The 11,571-nt window shown below is 45.4% G+C and overlaps 1 protein-coding gene across 1 annotated transcript in view; it reads right to left on the reverse strand.

Annotated features, from left to right (window-relative positions):
* Positions 1–11,104, reverse strand: part of LOC132389350 (P2R1A-PPP2R2A-interacting phosphatase regulator 1-like) — a 60,493-nt gene extending 49,389 nt beyond the window's left edge. Inside the window, exon 1 of the mRNA XM_059961863.1 lies at positions 10,636–11,104. Within this exon, the coding sequence (XP_059817846.1) occupies positions 10,636–10,766 (131 nt within the window). The 5' untranslated portion in view covers positions 10,767–11,104. The remainder of the gene's footprint in view (positions 1–10,635) is intronic.
* Positions 11,105–11,571: the final 467 nt, after the last annotated feature.

The raw sequence follows: 11,571 nt of genomic DNA on the forward strand, positions 1-11,571 counted from the left end.
ACCCCACCCTCCGGCGTTTCGACCACATTCATGTGGATACCATGGGCCCCCTGCCAGTGTCGCGAGGAGCGCGGCACCTCCTGACTATTGTGGACCGGTTCACAAGATGGCCAGAGGCGATCCCACTCACCGACACCACCTCCGAATTTTGCGCCCGGGCACTGTTCGCCACCTGGGTGTCCTGCTTTGGTGTACCAGCCCACATTACCTCCGACAGAGGCGCACAGTTCACCTCCAGCCTGTGGTCAGCTATGGCCAGCCTTTTGGGGACTCAGCTGCACCACACCACTGCCTACCACCCACAGTCGAACGGACTAGTGGAGCGTTTCCACCGTCACCTAAAGTCGGCTCTCATGGCCCACCTGCAAGGAGCTAACTGGGTGGACGAGCTTCCCTGGGTCCTGCTCAGCATCCGCACAACGCCCAAAGACGATCTGCATGCCTCGTCGGCCGAGTTGGTATACGGCGCACCCCTGGGCAGACTACGCGAGAGGCTTGGTGACTTGGCCCCCATACCCACTTCGCAGCATGGGCAGAACCCGACCTGCAGAACTGTAAGTTTGTGTTTGTACGAAGGGGCGGGCATCGGCCACCGTTGCAACGGCCCTACAAGGGGCCGTTTACAGTGCTCCGGAACAATGGGTCCACGTTCGTGCTGGACGTTGGGGGAAGAGAGCAGGTTTTCACTGTGGACCGACTCAAACCGACCCATGTGGTCCTGGCGCAACCGGTCGAGTTTCTGGCACCGTGGCGCAGAGGCCGACTTCCCAAACAGGGTCCGGCCCAGACTGTGGACATTGGGGGGTGTATCGCCGGTTCTGGGTGGGAGGGGGGGGGGTTATGTGGCAACCCACTTCCTAGCGCAGTCGAACCGGCTCACAAATAGCCATCGTAGAAGGCATAAAGGCCAGGTCCGCAACAAAGGGAAAAAGCCTGCGGGGGTTTGTGAGTACATGTCCCTTGGAGCATCCGCGCCTGGGGAGGGCAGGATGAGGGAGGCTTTAAAGCAAAGCTGTGAAGTTCGAATAAAATCATCTTTAATTGCAGTTTACTGACTCCGTGTCATTATTTTAGCACTGCGTGTAGCACACTGCTACACCACAACCAATGATCTCACTTTAAGCACTCTTTATTTCATATTCCTATTACTTAGTTATTTTTGCATTTGTCTAGTTTGTCATCTTCTGTACTCTGGTTGATCTTTCATTGATCCTGTTATAGTTAATATTCTTCAGAATTGCCGAGTATGCCTGCAGGAAAATGAACCTTAGGGTTGTATATAATGACATAATATTTGTGTAACACACTGTAAGGATTCACTGCTAACGTAATGGCTTCTTTGTAATGTTTCACTGCAAAGGCTAATGAAATGGCTTCTCTGTAATGTTCACTGCTGAGGTAACGGTTTCTCTGTAGCAGCAATGTTTGGGTTATGGCTGGAGATATCAGGACTGTGGTATGAATGTTAGCCAATCAAAGATTGTTGCTGTCTTGTGAATCTGGAAGGAGATATTTCGCATTCTCTGGTTGAGGAGAGATGAAGACGGAAGACACGAATGGAGAGAGCTGGCAGACCACCGGATGGAGTGGAATGGGATCTGAAGGTCAGCGACGCTCGGAGGAGTGGAAGAATGGCGAATGAGTGAGCTTCAACGTGCACTTTGACTTTTCCTTGAACTTTTCCTTTTTTATTTTCAATACTAACCCTATATTCAGATTAAGATTCATAAAGTTCAATCAATTAAATGCATATGGTTTACTGTCTTGATATCTTGCATTGAGGGTTTATAACTGGACGGTACATTACACAGTATCCACACAAACGAGATTTCTCAGCTTGGCGGGGCCAGAGGCTGTTTACCCCGAGACGAACACGAGCTGGCTAAACTTGAGGGTCACACTTGGGATACCAGAATTTACTTTGAACTCTTTGTATTTTGAAATAACTTCAAAGACCCAATAAGGGTCTCATGCTCCTTTCTTGTATAAAAACCACAGACTTCTGTTTGTAATACCTTTCACAATCTTTACTTTTAGAAACTCTTAAAATGCAACCCTTTTTTGAGTCACAAATGTGCAGAATGCGGAGTTGAGGAGATTGATTCCTGACTTGAACCAACTCATGAGGGCAATAGTTGCCACTCTGACTAAAGGTCAGCTTAGTGTATTGACAAAGACTAATCAGGATACTAAAATGCACTTCCAACTTTATGTCAATGTAATGTTAATTTAAACATTACATCTCTCCACCATACAGAAAGCCAAGATGCAAGTTCAGGTTAGAGATTTGTGGGTATAAGTTGGTGCTGGGAAGATGGCAACACTCGCGAGCCACCCCCGGCACAGCCTCGCTGAATTGATTTGACATAAACAATACATTTCACAGTATGCTCCAATGTCCATGTAACAAATAAAGCTAATCTTAAATTAAAAAAAGAAATCTAAATCATTTCATCTACAAGCCTGGCATGACTCTTCAGTAGGCATTTAACTAAGACCAGTCTATTCAAAAGCCTTGTCTGGAAGGGTTATACAAGCCTTTACTTTATAAACAAGTTTTAAAATGCCATGTATTACTCCATCTTTCCACTTCATTACAAACTGCCCCGGTCACCACTTAAAGAAGCCTTTCACTGACAGAAGGTATCACATACAACAGCTAACACAAGAAACAGGACTTAGCTAATCTTCCCCAAACCTGTGTCACCATTCAATATTAACATAATAGTGGCCTGAACTCTACTTTCCTGCTCTCCTTCATTGCCCTCAATTTCCCTACAATTCATTTCCAGAGGACTAGAATATAAATACAAGTATGTAATGCTGAGGCTATACAAAGCAATGGTCAGACCGTATCTGGAGTATTTTGAACAATTTTGGGCCTCAAAGTCACATACAGAAGTACAGCATAGAAACAGCCCTTCAGCCCATCTAATCCATGTCAAAACTATTTAAACTGCCTACTCCCTTTGACCTACACTAGGACAACAACCCTCCACACCTAAACTTCTCTTAAGCATTGAAATGAGTGTAACCCCCGGGTCGCCTCAGGCTCGCTCAGCTCGTTCTCGTCTAGGGGGAGCAGCCTTCGGCCCGCCAAACTGGGTAATCAGCTGGTGTGGATGCTGTGTGATTTCCCCGCCTCACCCAAAAACAGATAGTACACCATAAGCGATTAAATGAGTACAATTTATAAAGATTAGTATAACTAAGTGATTAATAACGACACAGTATATATGAACGAAAAATAAAGAAAAGGCTCCAAACTTATCAAAGTCCAAACCACTTCGTGCACAACCGTCGGAACTCAATTACTGAAGTCTTCTGGCCACCATTCGATCCCCTCCGAACTCCTCGTCTCACAGCTTAGGACCATCTGAAGTGGTCAACCAAGCACATCTAGCTTTATCTCCTCTCCTTGGGGTACCTCTTGGCCTTGGACCCCCGCTTGGGGTCCGTTCCTCGCCCAGTTTACAGCATCGCGTCCTCTCTCTCTCAACCCCTCGCACTGATCTCCCCAAAAGCCCGCCAACAATAGCTTACAGACTCAGAAGAAAGAACAACATTAATCCCAATTGGTTTACAAAGGAATACAATTCTCGTTATCAGTAAATTTTAACCCAAACAAGCTCCCAGCACTCTCGCAACAAAGAAGCATTCCTACTTTTAACAAAACAAAGAAGCCATTTTCAATTACATACACAGTAACAAAGAAAAAGAAGAAATCCCCTTTACATGAGGAAGGTCTGATGGCTCTGGGTCTTTAATCACTGGAGTTTAGAAGAATGAGACATGATCTCATTGAAACCTCTCGAATATTGAGAGGGCTAAATAGACTGGACATGCAGTGAATGTTTCCAACAGTGAGAGGGCATAGCCTCAGAAGGATGTCCCTTTAGAACAGACATGAGGAGGAATTTAACACAGATGTTGGTGAAATTGGGGAACTCACTGCCAAAGATGGCCACAGAGGCCAAGTCTTTGGATACATTTAAAGTGGATTGGTTCTTGATCAGCAAGGATTTTAAAAGGTTACTAGAAGATGGCATGAGAATGGGGCTGAGGGGGGATGATATTCAAAGCAGGCTTGATGGGCTAAATGGCCTAATTCTGCTCCTATATTGTATGGTAATCAAATATCTGTCATTCCCTCCCTCTGGAATATATACATTGATTCAGCCTCAGCTCTGTATTGGAAGAAATTGCTCCCCTTCTGCCTTAAGTGGGTGATTTTTTTATTCTGAAACTATGGACCTACTTCAAGATAACCCCATGAAAGGAAACATACTCTTAGCATCCACTCTATATATCTTAGTAAGATCATTCATTTCTTTAAAACTGAGTATTGGCCCAAGCTCTCCTCATAGATCTATCTCTTTGTTCTCAGGGTCAAGCTCACAAACCCTACTTTACATCACCACTAATTCAAGCATGTTAAAATACGGAGACCAAAATTGTAAGCAATAGTCCAGGTGAGCAGCTGGTGCACATCATAAGTCCTGGTTATGCGACCACTGATGCCAGGCAGACAATCTCTTAAGAGTATTGGTAATGGCTGGGGTCACCCATCTTGTGAAGACACTGCCCCGAAGAAACAATGGCAAACCACTTCTGCAGAAAAATTTGCCAAGAACAATCATGGTCATGGAAAGACCATAAATGCACACGTCATACAATACAGCACATAATGTTGATGACTCCAGGTGTCAAGATGGCAGGAAAGAATAAAACTGAACTCACTGAAGGAAACTAAGAAACGTATTGAAATAGAATGATCTAGGAGTATGTGGCCTTGGTACAGGTAGATTATGGAGATGAAGAGGATATAGTATTGACAGGGAGGTCCTGTTCAAACAGTAAGACAATGTAGGCCACATCTAAAGAACTGTATGGGTCTCACACTACAGAAAAAAAATTGACAACATCAGAGGAGGTTTAAGAGGGAGCCAGAGAATATCAGTGAAGAATCGGATTCAGGTTTAACATCACTGGCATATGTCGTGAAATATGTTGTTACGCCTGCATGCCTCCTTGTCACCATAGTTGTGTCATCAGCAAATTTATAGATGGGATTTGAGCTGCACCTCGTCACACAGTCATGGATGGAGAGACAGTACAGCAGTGTAGATCAATAGAGTAGAGAGTAGACAGCTGAGCCAGATTTTCTTTGAAATGGAGTTCAGAGGAGAGTTTTAAAAAGTATATTGAATTATGAAAAGCCTGAATTAAATACGAAGGACACATTTTCTTTGACAAACAACTTTATATTATAACTTTAAGCTAATGGGCAGAGAACTATGTTTAGACACAGATGGAAGTTAAGGTTTGGAAGGTTTTGTCTAATTGAAGCACGAACCCTCAACACACTAAAAGCAACCTGTTTGCACAAATGGTGCCTGATAAACAACAAGACTAGAGACCGGGAACTAGGTTCAAGGTGGTTATTTTTGGCCAAGATGCTAGAAATCCAAGCAACACACACAAAATGCTGGAGGAGCTCAGCTGACCAGGCAGCATCTATGGAAAAAAGGTACAGCTGACATTTTGGGCCGAGATCCTTTGGCAGGACTGGAGAAAAAAAAGACGAGGAGGAAGAGAGAGAGAAACTCAGGTGATTGGCATTTCCCATTCTGATATGCCAGTGGCCACCCATTTTAAATCCACTTCCCATTTCCAATCAGGTATGTCAATCCAAGGCCTCCTCTACCGTTGTGATGAGGCCACATTCAGGTTAGAGGACCACCACCTTGTATTCCAGTTGGGCAGCTAATGGCACGAACATCGATGTCTTGGGCTTCTGGTAATTTCCTCCCCCCACTCCATTCCCCATCCCCTTTTCCCTCTCTCACATCTCCTTGCCAGCCCATCACCTCCCTCTGGTGCTCCACCCCACTATTCTTTTTCTCCATGGTCTCTCCTCTCCTATAGGACTCCCCCTTCTTTAGCCCTCTATCTCTTTCACCAATCAACTTCCCAGCTCTTTCCTTCATCTATCCCCCTCCCAGTTTCACCTATCACCTTGTGTTTCTTTCACTCCCCCCCACCTTTTAAATCTACTCATCTTTTTTTCCCTCCAGTCCTGCCGAAGGGTCTTACCCTAAAACGTCAACTGTATTTTTTTCCATTGACACTGCGTGGCCTGCCGAGTTCCTCCAGTATTTTGTGTGTGTTGCTCAAACATCAAAACTTCCATTAACATAGACAGGAAATGTATTGACATAGTGCAAGGCATTCAATCACCCACATTGGCTGCATAATTCCTGAGCCATAGGGTCACATGCAAGGCACAGCATTTGATGCTCATAAAGTCTCCTGAACAGGGCAACAAGCTGGATCTTTTCTTAGGGTTCCAGTTGTGGCTGTGGGATCAAAAGTACATGTGGTCTCAAATAACATTAATTTAAATTTTTATTATTTAGAGATTCTGCACGGTAACAGGCCATATCGGTTCAATAAGCTGGCACCGCCCAATTACACCAACTTGATCAATTAACCTACTTAACCACGTCTTTGGGATGTGGGAGGAAACCTATGTGGTCACATGAGAATGTACAAACTGATTACAGACAGCAGCGGAGTTGAGCACAGGTTGCTAGCGCTGTGATAGCGTTATGCTAACCACTACACTACCAAACTGCCTTCCAGTTGCATTAGATTCCTCAATATGATTTCTGTCCTCAGGTCTCTGCAATGTGCCTTGTTTGGACATATCACCAGTTCACCCTTGTGCTTTTTGAGAGGGCTGCCTAGCATTGTCTCCCAGTTAGCAACAAGTAACGACACAGATAAGAAGTTGGGACAGAGGTCACTGAAGAACTTTTGGAACATAGCTAATTTTAATTTATTGACTGAATTTAAATTCTCAGCTGCTGCTGTGGTGAAGTGCTACAGCACTGTGTAATGCCACCCCCCCCCCCCACCCACCCCAGGAACTAACACAGCATAAGAGGAGAAAGCCTATTTTGACTGTTAAAAACAGTTCATTGTATGACTGATGAACACATCAACTGTAAATGGGTTTGTATATTTTTTTTCTTTTGGCAACGGTTGCTACAAATTATACAACCATTAGAGCAAAGGAAGACATTGAACAATTTAGAAGACCATAAGACATAGGAGCAGAATTAGGCCTTGTGGCTCATCGAGTCTGCACAGCCATTCCATCACGGCTGATTTATTATCCCTCTCAACCCCATTCTCCTGCCTTCTCCCTGTAACCTTTGACACCCTGTTTAATCAAGAACTCATCAACCACCACTTTAAATACACCCACTGACTTGGCCACCACAGCTGTCCGTAGCAATGAATTCCACTGATTCACCACCTTCTGGCTTAAGAAATTGCTTCTCATCTCTGTCCTAAAGGGATGTCCTTCTGAGGCTGTGCCCTCTGGTCCTAGACTCCCCCACTATAGGAAACATTCTGCATGTCTACCCTATCTAGGCCTTTCAATATTTGACAGGTTTCAATGAGATCTACCCTAACCTCAGACATTAAATCTTTCTTTCCTGGGATCACTTCATGAACTTGCTCTGGATCCTCTGCAATGTCAGCATATCCTCTCAGATAAAGGGCCTAAAACTGCTCACATTACACCAAGTGTGTGTGGTCAGAACAATGCCTTATAAAGACTCAGAGATAGATCCTTGCTTTTTATATTCTAGTCCTCTCAAAATGAATGCTCAAGCTGCATTTGCCTTCCTCACTGACTCAACCTGTAAATTGAGTTTTAGGGAATCTTGCTCAAGGACTCCCAAATCCTTTTGCACATCTGAATTTTCTCCCCATTTAGCAAATAGTCTACTCTTTTATTCCTTCTACCAAAGAGCATGACAATACACTTCCCTACACTATATTACCTTACAGCCCTACAAAATATTCTCTTTCAATTGATCTCATACTTTCTCTCTGATAGCCCACACTGGCTCTGACTTCACCTCCCCTCCAGTACTCAGGAAGGTGTCATCCATCACGAAGGACCATCGCCATCCAGGACGCGCCCTCTTCTCCTTACTGCCCTCAGGGAGGAGGGTACAGCAGCACACTCAACATTTAAATAATAGCTTCCACTCCTCCGCCATCTTCTGAACTGTCCATGAGCACCACTGCACTATTTGGCTTTCTTTTAAATATATATTTTACTGTAACTTAAAGTAAACTTCTAGCACTCGGAACACAACAGGCCTTTTAACCAGACCATTTAACCTACTCTAAGATCAATTTAACCCTTGCCTCCCACATAGAATTCCATTTTTCTATTGTCAGTCTCTTCTATGTCCATAATATTTCTGCCTCTACCACCACCCCAGTTGCATTTTACACCCACCCACCATATTCTGCGTAAAAAATAAACTTGCCTTCAGTCACCTTAAAGTTATGATCCTCATATGAGCCACTTTGGGGAAAAAAGCCTCTGGCTTTATCAAGTCATCTTTCATCCTCCTGCTCCCAAAGAGGAAAGCACTAGCTCGCTCAATTATAGCCTCATAAGACATGACATCTATCTCACTGTACTGCTGCCGAAAAAAAAAACCCAAATTTCACAACAGCTCAGTGATAATAAACCTGATTTTGATTCCCCTGCTACAAGGTTAATGGCAAGACTTCATGCATAAAGATGGTTGGAAAACCCTGCCCTATCACCACCAATGACAATTTCCCTCACATCCTTGTTTCTTTGGTCCAATATCTGCAGGAGATGAAATTTCTTCTCATCTCGGCCCTGAAAGGATAACCCCTTATGTTTTGTCAAGGAAGGGGAAATATCAATTCCCACATCTAACCCATCACTTTACTTGTCACATGTACATTGAAACATACAGCGAAATGAGTCGCTTGCGTCAACAACCAATGCAGTCCGGGGTGGGGGTGGGGGGGGGGGGGGAGAGACAGCTGACAAGTGTCATCAGGCTTCTGGCACCAATATAGCACACTCACAACTTACTAACCTGAACCCGCACATCTTTGGAACATGGGAGGAAACTGGAGCACACGGAAGAAACCCCAGTCACGGGGAAACCCCGTAGTCAAACTCTTCACAGATAGTGGCGGGAATAGGACACCAATCACTGGCACTGTAAAGCATGACACTAACCACTTCCATGCCATCCTCATCTGTGTCAAGATTCCAATTAAACCACCTCCCAGTCTGTAAAATTATAATATAGGCACTGTCTCTTTGTTCTCCTCTCATACAACCAACCCACCACTCAGTGAATCATTGTGGAACCCTCTCTATCCCAAGGCCATCCTTCAATAGCTTGGAAGATCAGGCCTGTAACACAATACTACCAAAGCCAACATCCTTGAATTTCTCATTATTTAAAAAAGTCTTCATCCCTTTATCAAAGTGGATCATCTCACCTCACCACTCTCAGGTTGAAGGAACCACACCTTATATTCTGTCTGGGTAGCTTCCAATGTGATAGCATGAACATCAATTTCTCCAATTTCCAGCAGCTTCTCCCCCTCCCACCCTTCTCTCTTTTTCCATTTCTCATTCTGGTTACCCCTTCTCTTCTTACCTGCCCATCACCTCCCTCTGGTCCCCACTCCATCTCCCCTTTATTCCTTGGTCCACTGTCCTCTATTATCAGATACCTTCTTCAGCCCTTCATCTCATTCACCTATTCCTTCCCAGCTTCTTACGTTCCTCCCTCGCCTGGCTTCACCTATCACCTGTTCAACTTCTCCTTCCTCCCACCTTAGTCTGACTTCTTTTCCCTTCCTTTCCAGTCCTGATGAAGGATCTTGGCCCGAAACATCAACCACTCCTCACACGATATGCACTGTTGGGTGGTGGAATGCCAATGTGTCTCTGCCAAAGGAGGTGCAAGGCACTCCTTCCCTCTGCTGGCCTGCAGGTCACCCTTGGGCAAGGTGTGACACCTACTTAGCCCCCTCCTCCACATGAAATTATGGGAGCAGTTGGTGCATATCACTTGTCCTGGTTATGCAGCTGCTGACACCAGGCAATCTCTGAAGAGTGTGGATAATGGCTGGGGTCACCCGTCTCGTAAAGACACTGCCCAGAAGAAGACAATGGCAAACCACCCCTGTAGAAAAATTTGCCTAGAACAATCACCACAATCATTTACATCGTACCATACATATGTAATTCTGGTAAATCTTACCCTCACTGAGGTTCCTCCATATAGGAGCAGAATTAGGCCATTTGGCCCATCGAGTCTACTCACGGCTGATCCATTTTCCCTCTCAGCCTCAACCTCCTGACTTCTCCCCATATTCCTTCATGCCCTGACTAATTAAGAGTCTATCTTAAATATACCCAATGACCTGGCCTCCACAGCTGCCTGTGGCATATCATCCTTCTTCTACACTATTTATTATTTTGTAATTTACAGTAATGCTGCTGCAAAACAACAATTTCTCGTCATATTTGGCAATAGTTATAAGCATGTTTTTATATAAAACGACTACTTTAAAGAAAAAAGTTTTCACCCAAATGCTGGTATTTTATTTACTCACTGATCTCAAACAATAGGCCAGTTCCATCTTCCAAAACATACCCTAACGCGTAGAATTCTTGCAAGCGTACTGTTTGTTGACATATCAGAAATAAGAGTGCACGTCCCCCACTATTAACACGTACAAGGGCTAAAGTGCAGCCATTACCTGATGTTGCTGATCATTGGGGCGCTATTGGACCTGCGTAATGCCGGTGCACCCCCGCCACCAGCCGGCACTGCCCCGCCGGCCGCCGCGCAGCCGCACTGGTCCACCTCCATCCGCTCCTCCTGCGCCATCGAGGGGGAGTGGACGCCAGGCCGCAAAGCCCCGGGCTCGCGTAACCCCGACGCTGCGTCGGCCACTCCCCCCGCCCCTTCGCAAGCACCAATTTTAGGCCGGCGGAAGCCTCGACAGAGGGCCCACGGACACAGAAAAGAGCCGTTCAGAGGACGAGGGTGTCGCGTCTCAGGTTTTCCGTCATGTTTTTCTTTAGCCCCGCTCCTCTTTCTCCGTCCTTCGCCACTGTGCGATGTGAGGGGGCGCCGGGTGCGGGGCAGACCTACGTCTCCGCCACGGCAAGCGCCAAGCTCGGGCCACCCGGTTGCTAAGTTTCCATCTTGCTGTTCCAGGACATTCCTGCGGAGGGCACCTGACCCACGCCAGCGCCTTCTGCGTCATGACGTATCCTATTAGGGACAGCGTCTGGCATCACTCTCGTCCACTTGAAGGCAAAGGGTGGAAAAAGAAAAATGGCGTCAAAGGAGCCACGCTTTTCTCCCTCCCCCACCTCCATAAGTCAGCGGGTGAGCGCTTGCTGAGAGTTGCAGGTTCGTATCCCAGTGCATTCATTGTTGGTGGTACTATATTTAAAATTAAAGCAACTCTAGATAAGTTCACGCTTCAGAAAAAACTTATGAAATCTAGGAAGTTTTCTTTTCATCAAAACTCCAGAAATACAACATACACAAAATGTTGAAGTAACTTAGCTCATGAACGAAAATGACGTTTCGAGCCGAGGCCGTTCGTCAGGGTATAAGTGCAGTACAGTTGACTATACAGCCCATTTCCTAAAACAGTGATTCAAAAATCTGTAGATGCACC

Source organism: Hypanus sabinus, unplaced genomic scaffold (genome assembly GCF_030144855.1).
Source record: "Hypanus sabinus isolate sHypSab1 unplaced genomic scaffold, sHypSab1.hap1 scaffold_542, whole genome shotgun sequence".
NCBI classification, from domain to species: domain Eukaryota; kingdom Metazoa; phylum Chordata; class Chondrichthyes; order Myliobatiformes; family Dasyatidae; genus Hypanus; species Hypanus sabinus.